Source organism: Alosa pseudoharengus, unplaced genomic scaffold (genome assembly GCF_046254945.1).
Source record: "Alosa pseudoharengus isolate Yale_2024_CS ecotype anadromous, Long Island Sound unplaced genomic scaffold, YU_APseudo_1.1 YU_APseudo_1.1_scf_9, whole genome shotgun sequence".
NCBI classification, from domain to species: Eukaryota; Metazoa; Chordata; class Actinopteri; order Clupeiformes; family Clupeidae; genus Alosa; species Alosa pseudoharengus.
In genome coordinates, this window is record NW_027468881.1 from 39,712,878 (window position 1) to 39,734,069 (window position 21,192).

Consider the following 21,192-nt stretch of genomic DNA (forward strand, 5'->3'; position numbering starts at 1 on the left):
ATGTCTTGTTTAGATTCGCGTTGGTTTATGGGATATGTAGTGAAGATGTAGACTGACTGTCGAGAGTTATCAAATCTAGATTACGTGTCTATTTAGCAGACATTTGAACATTTTCCTTTAAATATATATATATTTTATAGTTCTTAAAAATATGAAAGTAGACATTGAATTTGAATTTGAACATTTCTCATTTTCGATCGACTATTGTGACATAGTTCTTCCGGTTGATCATCATGTGTTGTGTTTTCTTCCGGGTACACCCCAAACAGCATGGATGGAATAGATGTTTCTGTTTGGGCAGAGATTGAAAAAGCCGAAAAAGAAAACCGACGTGAGTTGGTACTTCAGGGTGCGAACACTGACAAAAGGATCCAGTCAAGCGGGGGTCTGAGCTCGAAGCTTTACTCGCTTACGCTGTTGAATTACTTAGAAATTAGCCAGTGTCCGAGTTTGACTGAGATCAATGAAGACATCGGCAACTTGATCCATCTCCAAAGCCTTATACTTTGCAGAAACAAGATCACATCTGTTCCCAAGTCAATTGGGAAGCTGAAGTGTCTGAAAGTTTTGGATGTGTCAGTGAACGAGTTGCAGGGCATCCCTGAGGAGGTTTCACAGTTGAGCGAACTCAACACCCTCAATGTGAGCTGCAACAGCATCACATCGTTGCCAAATGGCCTGAGTCAGTGCGTCAAGCTCTCAACCATCAACGTGTCCAAGAATGGGCTCGCGGCGTTACCCGACGACCTGTTCTCAGAGAAGCTGGAGCTTCTCAGCACCATCGTCGCATCAGAGAATGCGATCGAAGAGTTGAGTACAGACATCAGCAATCTGTCTGCAATTAAGGTAGGTTGTTGTTGCCATCTCCAATCCATACTCCTTTTTATCCAAGACGAGAAGATAGTAGGTTTAGGGATAGCTTACTGAATGTTCTTTGACAGGATCCAGTACCCTGTACCACCCTGCTTGGGACTGGCACTGCACTCAGGCTTTGGACCATTAAAGGGTTTAACTGATATTATAATGCACCGCCTTGCAAGTCTTAAGTTTCTTGTGATTCCCACACATACCGTATAACAGACAGACAGACTGTTCCTGTGTGCACATAACATAGTGAATAAGTTAGTTCAGTAGTATTTTTTTTTTAGTTATATATGTACGAACTGTAGCTCATCATTATTAACTCATGGTGGGTCTTGTGCAGTAAGGGTAGTTATAGCCTAGCAATCTGCTGCAGTCCTACAGTTTCAGAGGCAGATTCTCAACTCCCTTACACATGAGAACATTTGGAGGAAGTGTATTTATTTTGTGGAGTACAACACGTGTAGAAAAGATGCCTTTTTCCTCCTGCTGGTTCAGTTTATTCCTGTGATCATCATATCCTCTCAGGTTCTGGATCTGTCCAGCAACAAGCTGTCAGAGCTGCCATCCGAGCTCGGAGACTGCCCCAAGCTGAAGGAGATCAACTTCAAGGGCAACAAGCTGAAGGACAAGCGTCTGGAGAAGATGGTCAACGGGTGCCAGACCAAGTCCGTGCTGGACTACCTGCGTGCGGGGGGCCGGGGCAAGGGCAAGGGCAAGGGTCAGAGCGAGGCGGGCGAGAAGGGGGACGCAGCCGGGGGCGCGGCTCGCAACACCCCCAAAAAGAAGGGCGGGGCGAGGCAGAAGAACCGGAACCAGGACGACGACGTGGACGAGCTGGACAAGCTGGTCCTGAGGGTTCTGCACGTGTCCGACAGCGACAGCGGCGCGTCCGTCACGGTGAAGGTGTCGGCGGAGGTGAAGGACGTGCGGCCGTATATCGTGTGCTGCATCGTCAGGGGCATGAACCTGCACTCCGGCAACTCCCTGAAACGCTTCCTCGTGGCACAGGTGGAACATCTCTCAAATCACACAAGAACGTCACTACCGTAGAACCCCTTCTCAAACCTGTTGCTATAGTAACATCAGCTCTTATCACATTAAATACACGACATTAACATTAATGATTTATGATTTATTAATGATTTATTAGTAGTATGTACATGACAGCAGTAGTGTTTGTTTCTGTAATGGCCTGGACCGTGTTTGATAGGCCAGTTTATTTACATGTAAATTTTTTCCCTCCAGACCAAACTTCATGATGACCTGTGCGCTAGACGCACGACTGCGACCATCGCCACCCATGACCTCAAACTGCTGAAGGCCCCGCTGCTTTACGACGCTCGGACTCCAGACACTCTGAAGGTACAATCCGTCGAGCACCCTTACATCTCTAGTACAGCCTCACACAGCCACACGGGTCAGGACACCTACAGGGGAATGTGGGTGGCATGTTTCTGAGAACATTATAGCATTAAAGGTATTTGAAATTTATTTTTACAAATCCAGCATAATATCAGTATAAGTATAGTATATATACTCTTTTGATCCCGGGAGGGAAATTTAGTCTCTTCATTTAACCCAATCCGTGAATTAGTGAAACACACACAGCACACAGTGAACACAGTGAGATGAAGCACAAACAGTGAGCTGCCTGCTACAGCGGCGCTATGGGAGCAGTGAGGGGTTAGGTGCCTTGCTCAAGGGCACTTCAGCCGTGGATGTGGGCATGGGAGAGCAGCCCTCAACCACTTCCCCCACCCACATTTTTTCCTACTGGTTGGGGATCCTACTGGTCACCTCCCATGCCCACCTCCGTCTCCCATGCCCACCTCCCATGCCCACCTCCGTCTCCCATGCCCACCTCCCATGCCCACCTCCCATGCCCACCTCCGTCTCCCATGCCCACCTCCCATGCCCACCTCCCATGCCCACCTCCGTCTCCCATGCCCAGCTCCCATGCCCACTTCCGTCTCCCATGCCCACCTCCCATGCCCACCTCCGTCTCCCATGCCCAGCTCCCATGCCCACCTCCGTCTCCCATGCCCACCTCCCATGCCCAGCTCCCATGCCCACCTCCGTCTCCCATGCCCACCTCCCATGCCCACCTCCCATGCCCACCTCCGTCTCCCATGCCCACCTCCGTCTCCCATGCCCACCTCCCATGCCCACCTCCGTCTCCCATGGCCACCTCCCATGGCCACCTCCCATGCCCACCTCCCATGCCCACCTCCCATGCCCACCTCCGTCTCCCATGCCCACCTCCCATGCCCAGCTCCCATGCCCACCTCCGTCTCCCATACCCACCTCCCATGCCCACCTCCGTCTCCCATGCCCACCTCCGTCTCCCATGCCCACCTCCCATGCCCAGCTCCCATGCCCACCTCCGTCTCCCATGCCCACCTCTCATGCCCTGAGGTGGCGAAGTCTCCGCACTCTTCTAGTTTACAGTCTCCAAACTGTACGTGACGGGTGTGGCGCTGCGAGACTAGCCTTACGATGACCGCACAATGAACTCCACAAGAGCCCCAGCAGACGCTCACGGCTGTGTGCGTGTGGTGACATACTAGCGACGCCTGAGGTGTGCAGCTGTCTGTGGACGCTGTAGATTGCGGAGAGATCCATGTATTTTTAATTCTGCTGATTTGGGCCATGTGCAGCGCTAGTGAGGTTTCTGAAGAGCTTAATCAGGCCCATTCAGGAGCGTCATAACACCCGCCGTTAATAATAAATAACTTTCTTGTCTCGTCCTTATTTAATAATAAATAGCTTTCTTGTCTCGTCCTTATTTTCGCTTGACGAAAGTTTTGTCCTGCCCAGTGGCCAGCAACGGAACAGCTGTCGTTGGCCGTGTCCCGCTGAAGGGGAAAGCTACGTGCTGTCGTTGGCCGTGTCCCGCTGAAGGGGAAAGCTACGTGCTGTCGTTGGCCGTGTCCCGCTGAAGGGGAAAGCTACATGCTGTCGTTGGCCGTGTCCCGCTGAAGGGGAAAGCTACGTGCTGTCCCCCAGCGTGAGGTCCTGCCTGGCCGCGTCTCCTGGCCGCGTCTCCTGGTCACCTCCAGTAATGGGCCCAGGGATCGCCTGGAGCCACACACCCCTAATGATGGGCTTGTGTGTAAGGCAGACTAAGTGGACATTTGAACCATCTGACTGACTTACTGAAGGGGATCATTAGGCTTCAGCAGACTTCAGCCTCTAGACCAGTCCAGCTCCAGTGGTCATCAAATACTCACATATTGAGTTCCAGACAGATTTGATAATGTGTGCCAAATTCCTAATCTGTGTGTGTGCACTGTGTGCGTGTGTGTGTGCGTGTTTGTTAGATTGCTCCTCTGGGTCGGAAGGAGATGAAGGCTGTGGACCTGCTGAAGCAGCTGCAACAGGAAGCTGATGAACAGAGGAAACAGAAGAAACGACAGAATGTGTCCGGACTGCACAAGTAAACACACACACACACACACACACACTCACACACACACACACACACTCACACACACACACTCACACACACACACACCCACTCACACACGCCATCCCCCAAAGCCCTCATTCATAGCTTTCCAAACAGAATTGGCTTTTCAAGGTGACGTGTGTGGAGAGATAGAACACGTGTTGAGGTCACTTCCTGCAGGAGAGCAGCTTTGTTTCCAGTGTGTGATCGCCCTCTAGTGGTATAATGTGGAATATTCTGTTAACCACAAGATGGCGCTTGAGCCCTAGAGGTGAAAACGTCCATGACTTGCACATCATACTAGGAGTCATGATGATCAGTAGTATGGCAAGCGATTTTATCATTTACCCGCTAAGTTTGACTATCTGGAATTAACATTGTAGATATCAACAACGTCTTTCTGACTAGTCGCAATTACATTTTGGATAGTTGGAATTGTCATTCAAGATATAGTCCAGGCAAAGTAGCGTTTTACGACAGACTAATTGTAAAATAATTTTTTGCAGCTTAGATCATTTCTATGAGGTGTCCAGAACAACATACTAAAAGTCCTAAGAAATCCTAGTTGAGGAAATATGTTAAATTCTCATCAATCCAAGATGTGTGCCAAGAAGACCAGGCAACAATAGGCCTACACCATCAATGGGGCTATTTTTTTCCTTTACTCCTATCAAAATTAAACTTTACACAATGAAAGTAGCCATGAAAAGTATTTTTTTTTGTATTACAAGTTTTTTTGAAAATTAATTTTAATATGCAAATGAGCTATACACTAATCGAATATGCCCAAAATACACCCAAATAGGCTTAATTTTTCCTTTACTCTTACCACATAAACTGATTTAACTATATAAACCATATATTTTCTGGAAGGTTAGACCCTCAGGATGTGATCTAACATAGGTTTTGACCTTTCTCACCCTCCCCTTTACTTTGCTGCCCATTCATAATAGATAGGGTATGAGTAAATTGGGTATATGGCTCATACCTTTGGGTCTGTGCCATTTAGGAAAAACTGTTTCAACCATATAAACCATATATTTTCTGAAAGCTTATACCCTCAGGATGTGATCTAACATGACATGAAACATGTCCCATCCTCCTCATTAGTATGCTGCCCATGCATAACACATGGGGTATTGGTAAATTTAGTGTGTTCTGATACATTTTGGGCTGTACCATGAAGATAAAACTAATTAAACCACCTAAACCATATATTGTCTGAAAGCATATACCCTCAAGATGTGAACTAACATGGATTTTGACATTTGTCACCCTCCTCATGACATGACAGCCCAAAAAGGTATTAGCCATATACTATTTACCAATACCCAATGTATTATGCATGGACAGCATACTAATGAGGAGGGTGGGGCATGTCTCATTGTACCCATTGTAAAAAAAAAATGTTACCTTCCATATATATTTTCACTGCGATGATTGATTGTGATAGGAGTAAAGGAAAAAATAAGCCCATTAGGGTGTATTTTGGGCATATGCGATTAGTATGTTGCTCATTTGCATATTCAAATTAATTTTCAAACAAACTTCTAATACAAAATGTTTTACTTTTCATGTAGACTTTCATTGTGTAAAGTTTTATTGTGGTAGGAGTAAAGGGAAAAAATAAGCCTATGGGGGCCTATATTTGATTAGTGTACAGCTCATTTGCATATTCAAATTCATTTTCAAAGAAACTTGTAATACAAAAAAAATTACTTTTCATGGATACTTTCATTGTGTAAAGTTTTTTTTTGATAGACGTAAAGGGAGAAAATAGTCCCATAGGGGTGTATTGTTGTGTGGCCTTATACTGGCACACATCTTGGATTGATGAGAATTAAACATATTTCCTCAACTAGGATTTCTTAGGACTTTTAGTATGTTGTTCTGGACACCTCATAGAAATGATCTATGCTGAAAAAAATTATTTTACAATTAGTTCTATTTTTGGCTCCAAAATGGGTTACTTTGCCTGGACTAATATCTGTAACGTAATTGTGACTAGTCGAAACGTCGGATAGAGATATCTGTAATTTAGTTTTGACTAGGCAAAACTTAATTACAGATATCTGTCATCATGTCATTGGAAACAACATTCAACTCGTCACACATCTTAAATGGCAATTGCAGATATCTTTAATTCAGTTTTGACTAGGCAGAATGAAAGGTGAAGATATCTCAAACGTCATTATGACTAGTGCAAATTATTGTGCAAGACGTTGCTCTTAGTTCCGTAGCAGAGCCCGTCTAGATTTCTAGGCTAGAGCCCATCTACTTAGACATTCTGTCAGCTAATTTCCCCTCCCCAACATAATCGAAGAAAAAGTGGGCTTATTTGCTTATTTCTATGAATGGAAGAAGAATAAGCAGGCTGTAATGTCGTAGCCTACATAAATTAGTAGGCCTAGGCTACTAAATGCACCAGCACCATCTACAGGAAATTCCATTCATAATGGTGTTGGCTGTAATCGAAAAAATCAAAGCAACATTGAATCATCAATTCTTGCTGCCAGCTCCTTCGCCCTCTGGCTGCTCTGACATGGTGCTAATTAGTGCTAATTACAAAGTTAACAGTTAACAGGTGCTATGTGATTTGATGATTTGAACAACAACACGCTGTCACTCCCCGATGTGAGTCGCTACCCGATGTGAGTCACGCATGCTCAGATTGATAGGTTTTACGGCATAACGCCAAGGGAATAGAGGTGGATTTTGTCGTTCGTTCTCATGACACAGTTCGCGTCGTTCAGTTCGCCAAGATGATTCGTTCTGAATCGTTCGTTCTTTCGTTCATTCGCATTTCCGGTAGCCTACAACGCAGTTCAGCAGTGAATCGTGGAATGCAGGTTCTCAGCTCCTCGTTTGTGAAAACGGTCAACACAACACTGTAATTGTAGCGGCAAATATAGCTGCAACTTCATGATTATGTGTACTTTTAGACAAAACAGCAGTAGCTAATGTGTTCATTCATCTTGAAATTAATTTGACATATTGTAGACTACGGCTAGATCAGCTAATTTCTTTTTTAAAAATGTGTTCATTCATAAAGGAACAAAGACCCAGTAGGCTATGCCGACAAACATGTTTAAAGGCTTGGCAGAAAGATTATATTGATGAAAAGGTTTCAAGTCCCCATTTTGCCCAGGCTACAGAGCCATAATCACTCTGCTTCTTCTGCTTCACTCTGCCAAGAACGAGTGACTGACTTAAAGGAACACGCCACCCAAAATCAGTAGTGATATATGTTCTTACCGTAACTTTCACGAGTTGAGTCGTACCTCTCCCGCGTCGGTAAGTGCACTCAAACGCTCTGTCGCGCGGCGCGAATGTGTTAGCATGTTGCTATGCTAGCGGGCTCTGCCGTGGCCGTAGAAATAGGCACATAGCAGTATTCAAACACCTCCAGGTTTTACCTACTTAAATACAGTTGCACGAGTAGTTGATGAAAAATGTTAGGGCACACAACATGAAACGTGACGATTTTCCAAGCGAATAAACATGAGAACTACAATGTGTGGCGCAATAGCACTTGGGAGTACTTCGACCTAGCGTGGTAATATTATTAACACCTAATTGTAGATCCTATCCACCACAGAGTTTAGAATCCATGCTGGATCGACCCTCAGCCTCTCCCTCCCCTCTGAGCGAGAGAGGCACACACACTAGAGGTGGTGGCTGGTTGTTTTAATGTAGGCTATATGGGTGATGCAGCGCTGCTGACGTGAGGCTAGAAAGCCCTTGCCTGTTCTAGAAAGACTGATCTAATGCAGCAAATATATTAAAAGGCAAAAGTCGTACATTGGCTAGGCCTATCCCCAGAATATCAGCAGCAAACTCAGTCTCTGTCGCGCAAAACAGTCTCCAAATAAAACGCACATCGGCCTGTTGCCTATTCTGCCAGCTTGTGACAATATATCGTCCAAAATGCTTGATTGCATTGCATTCTCCACATTTTTAGCTACATTTTCATGTACCACATCAGCATTTTTGTTCAGTGAATCTTTTGTAAATTGCTTTACAATTACCGTCGGGCCCTTGTCAGCAGACTTCGGCTTGCCTCTTGCCATATTCACTCCTTGTCTTCCGATGTCATTTCTGAGTCATCTACAGATGTTCACCTCCCTAAATAGAACCAACTTCAACCTGTGTTATATCCTAGATGAGACTGCCTGGGTTATTTTGTTTAGATATTAGCCTATATATAAAACACATAATTGTAGCCTACCATTCAGGGAATAGGCATTTAAAAGAGAGACAGAGAGTGATATGACTAAGAAATGACATCGGGCGATGGCAGTGCGAGATGTTCAGAACGTAAGAGCTAAAACTTCTACAAACTCACTAACATCCACAGCGGAAAAAGAAGGTAAGAAAAATAGTCGGAAAACTTAGATGTGTAAGGCAAGCAAGCAAGTTTGGCGGTTGTTACTAAAAATGTGAACATGCACGTTGCATTGTTGTGCGGTGGACTTTCAGAATGAATGGAGTCGGAGTTTCTTTAATATCGAGGCGTCATATTTGTCCGATGGCCTGCTATAAAATTAATTGCGATGTCTGTCTGAAAAAGACGCGCTCGTGCAGTCAAAATGAATGGGAGTCTTCAGAACAGGCTTGTCAGTCAACCTGACATAACAGTGTGTAAAGTAGCCTATAATGTGAATGACTTGTTATTTTATCAAGGATTTCTTTCTTTTTGCAAAAAATAAAGTACAATAGACATTAATTAGTTGGCCAGGAGCATGCTGAAATTATGTGGCAAATTGCGTTTTTTATTACAATGATAAAATTGGACGTGACCGAAGCTGAGGCAAGCCAGGCAATAGGCCTATAGGCCCCACGGTAATTGTAAAGCAATTTACAAAAGATTCACTGAACAAAAATGCTGATGTGGTACATGAAAATGTAGCTAAAAATGTGGAGAATGCAATGCAATCAAGCATTTTGGACGATATATTGTCACAAGCTGGCAGAATAGGCAACAGGCCGATGTGCGTTTTATTTGGAGACTGTTTTGCGCGACAGAGACTGAGTTTGCTGCTGATATTCTGGGGATAGGCCTAGCCAATGTACGACTTTTGCCTTTTAATATATTTGCTGCATTAGATCAGTCTTTCTAGAACAGGCAAGGGCTTTCTAGCCTCACGTCAGCAGCGCTGCATCACCCATATAGCCTACATTAAAACAACCAGCCACCACCTCTAGTGTGTGTGCCTCTCTCGCTCAGAGGGGAGGGAGAGGCTGAGGGTCGATCCAGCATGGATTCTAAACTCTGTGGTGGATAGGATCTACAATTAGGTGTTAATAATATTACCACGCTAGGTGGAAGTACTCCCAAGTGCTATTGCGCCACACATTGTAGTTCTCATGTTTATTCGCTTGGAAAATCGTCACGTTTCATGTTGTGTGCCCTAACATTTTTCATCAACTACTCCTGCAACTGTATTTAAGTAGGTAAAACGTGGAGGTGTTTGAATACTGCTATGTGCCTCTCTCTACGGCCACGGCAGAGCCCGCTAGCATAGCAACATGCTAACACATTCGCGCCGCGCGACAGAGCGTTTGAGTGCACCTACCGACGCGGGAGAGGTACGACTCAACTCGTGAAAGTTACGGTAAGAACATATATCACTACTGATTTTGGGTGGCGTGTTCCTTTAATACAGAGTGGCAAGGCTCTCCGTAGACGGGCTCTGGTTTGGCTCTCGCCTTAGGAAGCTGGGCCAGAGGCATTCACAGCAGCACTAGGTCAGTGTGATTCAGCGACGAACGAAAGAACGAACAAGAACTGGAAAGGCGAACTAGTTCAGGTCGTTCATTTTAAAGACCCGTTCGAAGGAACTAGTTCGTTCGCGACCGACCCACCTCTACAAGGGATCCGACTGAAATCCATAAAATAATTCACTTTTCTGTTTCAAAAATGTTTTAGCTATCTAAGATTGTTTGATTGCTAACGTTAGCAAACGCCATTCAAGTGACAGCCTTTGTTGTGCTTGATTGCTTACTTACTTGCCAGCAGTTAACAAACTTCGTTATGTAGGTCAATTTTTATTGATATTACAGAAGTCTCTCTCTAGCAGGCTACTTCAGCCTCTAAACTAGAACTGACATTAGAGATCATGCCGTGAAAATGTGATGCCTTACGCTAAATAATACATTACTGCTGTGTAGGCTAATGTCATTATTCTGTGGCTAACAGCACAGGTAGTCGCAAAGTGACGCATGCGCGACTCACATCCGGTAGCGACTCACATCGGGGAGTGACAACGCTCTTCTCCCGCCTAAAGTGGGATGCGGGCCTAATTTGCATAGCAATACAGATAGGCTATCTCTAACGTCATTTCGCCTAGTCAAAACTCTAATTCAAGATATCTATAATTACATTTTGACTAGGCAGAATGAAAGTTATAGATATCTCCAATTTCAGATATCTCTAATCAAAACTCATTCAAGATATCTATAACTTGATAATAGATATCTACAATCAAATTATGACTATCCCTAACTCCAGTTTGAGATATCTAAAACGTCATTTTTGACTAGTCAAAATTCCATTTACAGATATCTACAATGTCATTTCGCCTAGTCAAAACTTAATTCAAGATATCTGAAAAGGAACATGTAGATATCTTGAATTGAAGTGAATTAAAGATATCTTCAACTGGAGTTATGACTAGTCAGAATCAAATTGTAGATATCTCTAACTGGAATTACAGATATCTACAATTCAATTGCAGATATCCGTAATTCACATAGTGGATATCTGCAACTGAATTGTAGATATCCGTAATGATAAACCCCATAGAAATGAATGGCAAATGTGGCGTCATTTGTCCTAGGAAGAATGTCTTTGTGGATATCTGAAATGACAATTATGGATAGGAAGAAATCAATTGCGGATATCTAAAATGTTCGTTTTGACTAGGCAAAACTGAATAACAGATATCTGCAATACATATCCAGTCTAGCGGGAAAATGTTAAAATCGCTTGCCATATTAGTAGTGCTGTTCTTTCTATATCATACTAGTCATGATGATTAGTAGTGCTGTTCTTTCTATATCATACTAGGAGTCATGATGAGTAGTAGTGCTGTTCTTTCTATATCATACTAGTCATGATGATTAGTAGTGCTGTTCTTTCTATATCATACTAGTCATGATGATTAGTAGTGTTTTTTCTATATCATACTAGTCATGATGATTAGTAGTGCTGTTCTTTCTATATCATACTTGTCATGATGAGTAGTAGTGTTCTTTCTATATCATACTGGGAGTCATGATGATTAGTAGTGCTGTTCTTTCTATATCCCTTGCTGCTTCACAAGGTCAAGCAATTTTGTCATAAAATGTACAACCTTTAGGGACTCGTTTTTGATCAAAATGCAAAACCGAAGTTGCATAATTGTGGTAATTATACCATTGGCAGTAGGTTATTTCTATTTTTCTATTAAAAAGCTACACTATGCAACAATTTGCTACTTTTTCAAATATGCTTTATATGAGCATTTACCTTTGGTACTATCTTCAAATGAATTATGATTGAATAACCATGTTCTATGTAGTTCTCTGGTTTTGGTTGGAACATACCACAAAAAACCTTTCGTATCACTACATTGTCAACAGTATCACCAAGAGACACCAGTTAGCCTGTTTAGCAACTTGAGGCAGTGGCAGCAGTACTCACTTAGCTCGCTAGCTGTAGATCAAAACTCCTCTGTAACTCTACTGTGACGCTGAAGTGAAAGGCACTACACACAAACAACTGTGACTAAAACTGACAGTGATTTCCTGGTGCTCTGACTGAAGTGTGTTTGATTATCCTGATTGAAGTGCGTTTGGTTCTCTTGATTATCCTGATTGAAGCGTGTTTGGTTCTGTTGATGGTCTGACTGAAGCGTGTTTGGTTCTGTTGATGTGGTTCTCCTGATGGTCTGACTGAAGCGTGTTTGGTTCTGTTGATGGTCTGACTGAAGTGTGTTTGGTACTCCTGATGGTCTGACTGAAGCGTGTTTGGTTCTCCTGATGGTCTGACTGAAGTGTGTTTGGTTCTCCTGATGGTCTGACTGAAGTGTGTTTGGTTCTGTTGATGGTCTGACTGAAGTGTTTGGTTCTGTTGATGATCTGACTGAAGTGTGTTTGGTTCTCCTCAGGTATCTTCAGCTGTTGGATGGGAAGTCTCATTACCCCTGTCTGGTGGATGCCGAGGGTCACGTCATCTCCTTCCCCCCGATCACCAACAGCGACAAGACTAAGGTGACCTGCTGCCTCTGCTAGTGCCGCTGATCATCATGATGATGGATGAATGGTGCAGGTCACCCAGTACAGAGTGCCATGAATCTGCAGATTACCCAGTACAGAGTGCCATGAATCTGCAGATTACCCAGTACAGAGTGCCATGAATCTGCAGATTACCCAGTACAGAGTGCCATGAATCTGCAGATTACCCAGTGCAGAGGGCCATGAATCTGCAAATTACCCAGTACAGAGTGCCATGAATCTGCAGATTACCCAGTACAGAGTGGCATTTCAGGATAGCACCTAATAAAGATAAACAGGTCATTTTCCACCACCGTGCTGTCACCTCCACTGCGGCTGTATACTCGCTCAGAGGTTATAGGCGTTTGTTTCTGTCAATCAAGGTCAGAGTTGATAGGGGTTTGTTTCTGGTCAATCAAGGTCAGGCTGAAATTGCTGATCTCAAACAGGATGTAATAAAACGGGTTTATGGTTGAATGGATGAACATTGACAGAACTATTCACGGATATTCAGTTATCAGCCAAAACTTTCACATCATCTCCTGTAGTATAATAACTGACAGTTAGCATTTGTCAGGATATGCATGGTGTGCACTTGTCAGGATATGCACTTGATATGATTCATGGTTATCTATGCTAACTGCTGGCCTTCCGGAGAGTATATTGCATCCTGAGTTACTGTTAATATGTAAGAGTCTGTGCCAATGGCCAGGTGTCCATGTGAATGCTTCTGGCACCACAAATAAGGACACTAACTCTCTTATATGAAGCTTTAGGACATGAATTAAACATGGATTCAACAAAATAACTTGGTTAACTTGATGTTGAACCTGATTTGATATTGGTGCATGTGTACTGGTGTGTTCAGGCTTATTCAGTACTGGGTCATTCCACGTCAGTTCAACCAGGGCCCACGCACTTAGGTCTCAAAAAATTCTGAAAAAATGACCAGGTGTACCTATGTTACCCAGGAGACACACTGTAAAATTACTCTTATTTAAGATCGATCAATACTTTCCCCACAGCGCAAGAACTAAACCATGTAGGAGGCTCAAATTTTGCATGCTGGTACATAAATAGGAATAGTATGTAGCAAAATCGTCACGTTTGGTCTGGATGATCCTGTATGGTCATAGCTGTCCCTCAAAGTTGATACAAATTTTATTGGAGTTTTTGGCTGGGCTCTGTTTAAGCCTTCAGAAGACATATTTGTACTCAACATAGGCTCTTGATTTATTTTCCTTACTGAGATATGTAGAAAAACTCCAGAACAGAAAATAAATCCCTTCAGGGTCTGAACAGCAGACCTCACAAGTCTGAAAAATTTTTTTGGTTATCATTTTCAGAGCACCCAAACACCTTGTGGGAATATACAAAGATTTTTTAAATATGTTTTTCCTTATTCTCCATGATCCCTTCTTTTTGAAAACACCAATTTTACTTGTCTTATGCAAATCTTTCTTTTTTATTTTCCACCCTGAACATGGGCAAATGCCCCATTGACATTTTGCGACACCCCCCTCCCCCTGTAAAACTGGCTGTATCTTGGAAAGTATTGATCGATCTTACATAAGAGTAATTTTACAGTGTGTCTCCTGAGGAACATAGGTACACCTGGTAATTTTTTCAGAATTTCAGCTGGTGTGTGTTCAGGCTTATTCAGTACTGTATTGTGTGCTGGTGTGTGTTCAGGCTTATTCAGTACTGTCTTGTGTGTTCAGGCTTATTCAGTACTGTATTGTGTGTTCAGGCTTATTCAGTACTGTATTGTGTGTTCAGGCTTATTCAGTACTGTATTGTGTGCTGGTGTGTGTTCAGGCCTGTATTGTGTGCTGGTGTGTGTTCAGGCTTATTCAGTACTGTATTGTGTGCTGGTGTGTGTTCAGGCTTATTCAGTACTGTATTGTGTGCTGGTGTGTGTTCAGGCTTATGCAGTACTGTATTGTGTGTTCAGGCTTATTCAGTACTATATTGTGTGTTCAGGCTTATTCAGTACTGTATTGTGTGCTGGTGTGTGTTCAGGCTTATTCAGTACTGTATTGTGTGCTGGTGTGTTCAGGCTTATTCAGTACTGTATTGTGTGCTGGTGTGTGTTCAGGCTTATGCAGTACTGTATTGTGTGTTCAGGCTTATTCAGTACTGTATTGTGTGTTCAGGCTTATTCAGTACTGTACTGTATTGTGTGCTGGTGTGTGTTCAGGCTTATTCAGTACTGTATTGTGTGTTCAGGCTTATTCAGTACTGTATTGTGTGCTGGTGTGTTCAGGCTTATTCAGTACTGTATTGTGTGCTGGTGTGTGTTCAGGCCTGTATTGTGTGCTGGTGTGTGTTCAGGCTTATTCAGTACTGTATTGTGTGCTGGTGTGTTCAGGCTTATTCAGTACTGTATTGTGTGCTGGTGTGTGTTCAGGCCTGTATTGTGTGCTGGTGTGTGTTCAGGCTTATTCAGTACTGTATTGTATTGTGTGCTGGTGTGTGTTCAGGCTTATTTAGTACTGTACTGTATTGTGTGCTGGTGTGTTCAGGCTTATTCAGTACTGTACTGTATTGTGTTTGTCCATCAGATTCAGAAGAGCACACGGGAACTGTTTCTAGAGGTGACCAGCTCCACCTGCCTGCAGACCTGTAAGGACGTGATGGACGCTCTCATCACAGTAAGTTATATCACCCCAGTTATACTCTAATCACAGTAAGTTATATCACCCCAGTTATACTCATCACAGTAAGTTATATCACCCCAGTTATACTCATCACAGTAAGTTATATCACCCCAGTTATACTCATCACAGTAAGTTATATCACCCCAGTTATACTCTAATCACAGTAAGTTATATCACCCCAGTTATACTCATCACAGTAAGTTATATCACCCCAGTTATACTCTAATCACAGTAAGTTATATCACCCCAGTTATACTCATCACAGTAAGTTATATCACCCCAGTTATACTCTAATCACAGTAAGTTATATCACCCCAGTTATACTCTAATCACAGTAAGTTATATCACCCCAGTTATACTCATCACAGTAAGTTATATCACCCCAGTTATACTCTAATCACAGTAAGTTATATCACCCCAGTTATACTCATCACAGTAAGTTATATCACCCCAGTTATACTCTAATCACAGTAAGTTATATCACCCCAGTTATACTCTAATCACAGTAAGTTATATCACCCCAGTTATACTCTAATCACAGTAAGTTATATCACCCCAGTTATACTCTAATCACAGTAAGTTATATCACCCCAGTTATACTCATCACAGTAAGTTATATCACCCCAGTTATACTCATCACAGTAAGTTATATCACCCCAGTTATACTCTAATCACAGTAAGTTATATCACCCCAGTTATACTCATCACAGTAAGTTATATCACCCCAGTTATACTCATCACAGTAAGTTATATCACCCCAGTTATACTCATCACAGTAAGTTATATCACCCCAGTTATACTCATCACAGTAAGTTATATCACCCCAGTTATACTCATCACAGTACGGCTCATGTTATATCAGCCCAGTTATACTCTAATCACAGTAAGTTATATCACCCCAGTTATACTCATCACAGTAAGTTATATCACCCCAGTTATACTCATCACAGTAAGTTATATCACCCCAGTTATACTCATCACAGTACGGCTCATGTTATATCAGCCCAGTTATCTGTTTACTTTGTTGTTTCACTCTAGTTATGTTGTATGTCACTAAGGCCACACAAAGTGCTAACTCCAAACCATAGGTAGGTTACAGGAACATTTTGGGTAAAACTCTACAGGACTAAACCGCATTAGATGGTGAATGTTTTTTTGTAGAATTCTACAGGACTAAACCGCATTAGTTGGTGAATGTTTTGGGTAGAATTCTACAGGACTAAACCACATTAGATGTACAGTATCTAACAAGTCATCACACCAGGGGAGAGTGGGTCTGAGGGGAGAGTCAGTTTAACTCCCACATTTGATCCAGTGGCCATTCTTTAGACCTGGGAGAGTGTGTGTGTGTGTGTTTAGCAACTGTTCATTGGAGATGACTGCTGTGTTTGTGCAGGCTTCTGTATTTGCATCTATGTCGGCGTGTGTGTGCTTGTGTATCTCTGTCATTGTGTGTGTGTGCATGTGTGTGCTTGTGTATCTCTGTCAGTGTGTGTGTGTGTGTATCTGTGTGTGTGTGCTTGTGTATGTGTCTCGCCGGCATGGCGAGCATCACTGTGTCGGTGTGCCGGTGGAATAAGTGGCGTCATGGGCTAGCAGCGGTGGCGTGCGTCACTGTTTTGTGTGGCGGTGGTGGCTCGCGGCCGGCTACACAATGCGACTGCAACACTAGAGGCCTGCAGCCCTGTGGCCCAGCGCTCACGAGCGGAGCGGCCCTCAAACGAGCCGCCGCCGCCACGAGGGGTGTCCCCTTACAGCCCGCCACTCGCCCGCTACATGGACGATCACTTTCCGTCCGCCCTTACGTATTAATTAGGCTATATGACAACCATGCCTATCCGGTGTTGCCCACATCAGTTCCCTCCTGTGCAAGGACTTGCCGAACATTTGCCGTATCTTGGAACACATTTTGGTAGAGATGTGCATTTCTGACTGAAATAAATAGTTTCTGCCCAATGCCCCAGATGCACTGGGCAGGCACGTTGACCACAGGTTACTGACCCGCTGTGTGTGAGTGCTGCAGGTGAGCAGGGAATGTAAGCCTCGGGGTTTGGTTCGCACTGTGCTCGGAGAGACTTCCTGTGCGCTGGCCCGTGGGGGACAAAGACGTTGTCCAGCCCGTATCTTCGCTTCCTGTGGAACAGCTCGGGTGCCCTCTGAATATTTAACCATCAGATAGCGCGCTCGGCCAGAAGACCCCTTTTTGGGAAGCCCGTGATTGGCCGCTGAAGGGCCTGCAGTGTAAACGGACCGGAGTGTCCGGTGACCCACGACAGATTGTTATGATGAAAAGTATCAACTACCCATGAGCTCATTGGTTTTCTGATCAAAACCAAACACATATGTTATTACTAAAACACTCTACAAAGTCAGAAGTCTACAGAATCAAGTTATACATTGGGGTGTGGAGGGGGGGGGGGGGGGGGTACAACCTTGGCCAGAATTGATATTGTAAAACCTCCACACCATTTTTTTTTTCGAGACTATTGTCCTAGAGGAGTTGTGTCCATCTGTTTTTGTGATTGTTTCGTATTGCTGACATTTGACCTCATGGGTTTACTCTCCCAGTTGTAAATAGCTTACCTTGTTTACTCTCCCAGTTGTAAATAGCTTACCTTGTTTACTCCCCCAGTTGTAAATAGCTTACCTTGTTTACTCCCCCAGTTGTAAATAGCTTACCTTGTTGCCTTTTATACTGCGGAATCATAAACATGATAAAATATGATTAAAGGGCATGTGCATGAAGAGAAAGCAGGTTGCTCTTGTGAAATTAAAACTAGTTGGATGTTGCACATTGAATGCAGACCTATAATGCACTAAAGGGCATTTCTTTTTCAATGTGACTCTGGTTTAATATTGAGACTTGGTACCATACTACAGTGGAATCAAACTACTACACTACACTACACTACTACTACAGTGGAACTATACTACAGTGGAATCTACATACTCCATACTACAGTGGAATCATACTACAGTGGAACTATACTACAGTGGAATCTACATACTCCATACTACAGTGGAATCAAACCCCTCAATCTCAAGGTTCTTTCCTCAGAGTCCTTTTAGGAATGTCAAACTGTGTGTGTGCTGTTTATTATCATTCCAACATAAACAAAATAGATGAGCAAACAGAAGACGAGATTGATATATAATATTATATATGGGACCATGTATGCACATACTATAATAGTATATATGGGACCATGTATGCACATACTATAATAGTATATATGGGACCATGTATGCACATACTATAATAGTATATATGGAACCATGTATGCACATACTATAATAGTATATATGGGACCATGTATGCACATACTATAATATTATATATGGGACCATGTATGCACATACTATAATATTATATATGGGACCATGTATGCACATACTATAATATTATATATGGGACCATGTATGATCATACTATAATAGTATATATGGAACCATATCTCCCAAAAACGGCTGGACAACGACAAAAATTAATGTCTCACTCACACCTTTAACGATCTCTCATTAAATTCACAGTAGACCAAGTCAACAAAAACATAGGTTGGAAACCCTATCCCACTTTTCACTTACTGCACAACCAAAACACCCCCCTCTGGTGATTTCGTCTCCTCTCCGTATCACTGTAACGCTAAGTTTAGTCCTAGGCCATTAAACTAAACAAAGACCTTGAGAAACAACCACACAGTTCACTTCAGCAACAATAATGACTGTAGCAACAGTAACTCCTATTTTCTCTTCGGCATCCGCACAGCATTTATCACAAAACCCACACAGCTTTTATCACAAAACCCACACAGCTTAGCATGTAATGGCAGTACAGAACAAGGAAAGCTTTAATCCCCCCCAAGCTTGTCCGTAGTTAATCGATTACTTCTTTTAATTCGTTCACAAATCTATTCCAATTACCCAAAATATGTGTACACTTTAACCGTTTACTTTATCAGAAAACTTCTTATATCAAATGACATCTAGAACTCATCAATCATTGATATAGGTATATAGGTATGTTACTTGTCAAAACACTTAATGACACAAACTTCAATACTCTCATTAATGTGCAGCTTTAAATCAAAAAATTCTAATTTACTCCCTAAATTATGTTTATTTTTTTAACTTTACTCTTGGTTCTTTGTCACGCACAGAGGAGAAAAAAACACTATAATAGTATATATGGGACCATGTATGCACATACTATAATAGTATATATGGGACCATGTATGCACATACTATAATAGTATATATGGGACCATGTATGCACATACTATAATATTATATATGGGACCATGTATGCACATACTATAATAGTATATATGGGACCATGTATGCTCATCTGAAAAGGCACAGGCATCAAAAACACAGGATTTGGTTTTAGTTCATTACAATTTAGCAGCTAATCAGTTGCTGTGACAGTTGGTGCACGTACAGAGTGAAAGGTTGTTTTATCAGTTTGTGCACTATTTGTCCTGGGGCTCTCTGTACTCAAAGATAACTTGCCAGTTTGTCCCTTTGTTATAGATTGCTATGCATGTTCTGATGAGGTCAAAATCTGTATGCAGCCAGAAGTGTTGACCGTCTAGGCAGGGCAGTTGTCAGAGTTGCAGGGCAGTTGTCAGAGTTGCAGGGCAGGGGCAGTTGTCAGAGTTGCAGGGCAGTTGTCAGAGTTGCATACACAAAGGCCAAGGTCCCCCAGGAGTGATGAGTGCTGAGGTCGCAGTGTACCGCATATGGATGAGTTGAGGGGGTCCCTATGTTCCCCTTTGTTCCCCGGGTCCTATGTTCCCCGCTCGGGGTTAGGATTAGGATTAGGGTTATGGTTAGGGTTTTAAAAAAAGGGTCCTATGTTCCCGCTCGGGGTTAGGGTTAGGATTAGGGTTATGGTTAGGGTTTTAAAAAAGGGTCCGATTTCCCCCGGTCCCATACAAAGTGGGGAAGATAGGACCCGGGGAACATGGGTACGCTCCCGAGTTGAGACCCCAGCATCAGCAGCGCTTGTTTGTTTTCTCTCCCCACAGAAAATGGCGGAGCTGAATAAATTCACCTTCGACAACAAAGAGGCGGACGGTTCCGACGGGGAAGCGGAGTCAGAACCGGCCCCAGCGGAGGGCAACGGGCCAGCAGGGCCGGAGCTGACGGTTCTGCAGGTCCGGATCGTGGACATGGACGGGAATCTGAAAGTGGTGTACCCCTCCAAAACGGACCTCACAGCAGAAGCCTGCAGCAACCTCAGGGTCATTCGATAGTCCAGTCAGCGCCTGGAAATCCACCGCATGAAGTCCGAACGGAAGCCGGCAAACTTAAATGCTTAAGAGGGAAACTCTAATGTGCATCTCCTGTTCACACTGCCAAATATTTGCATACTGGTTTTGCAGGGTTCTTTATCTAAACTGTTCCTAGACATACATACTTCACAGCACTTACTTGCAATGGAGCTAAATTAATAACTTTCACACAGTTCATAAAATCATCATTTTGTTTTGTACTTTCTGTTGTATCATTTTGTTGTTGGCCTGTACTCCTGTACAATGACTAGCATGTGGTCGTATGACACTTTAATTTGCTCATGATGAACTCACACATGTGCAGAACTGTAATGTATTGCATACCAGTGGAACACTGACTTTGGACTACTCTAAGTCTTATCAGGTCATACATGCTCAATAAACTTATTGACACAGATGCCTTGATTTGTTTACAATGATTTTATAGCATGTTAATTGAAATGCAAACTAGTTCTCATCTTACCCCAGCAGTCAGGCGTTACTGTCTGCCTGCCAAGACTCATGACAAATAGGTTGCTTGTGTTACCGTCAGTCAAAGTGATAGGAGCTCTCAACCATTCCACAAGCAGTGGCCACAATGTCCCTACATGGGCCTCGCTCCTGAGTGTGCGAGTAAAGATGTATTTCTGCACTCCTCACTCCTGAGTGTGCGAGTAAAGATGTATTTATG

The 21,192-nt window shown here is 43.1% G+C and overlaps 1 protein-coding gene across 1 annotated transcript; it reads left to right on the forward strand.

Moving 5' to 3' along the window:
• Positions 1 to 249: 249 nt before the first annotated feature.
• On the forward strand, positions 250 to 20,862 carry lrrc47 (leucine rich repeat containing 47). Its single transcript, XM_076276782.1, has 7 exons — positions 250 to 846; positions 1,390 to 1,872; positions 2,110 to 2,226; positions 4,185 to 4,300; positions 12,463 to 12,565; positions 15,133 to 15,222; positions 20,256 to 20,862. Exons 1-7 carry the CDS (start codon positions 271 to 273, stop codon positions 20,481 to 20,483), a joined length of 1,713 nt encoding a protein of 570 aa, XP_076132897.1. The 5' UTR covers positions 250 to 270; the 3' UTR covers positions 20,484 to 20,862.
• Positions 20,863 to 21,192: the final 330 nt, after the last annotated feature.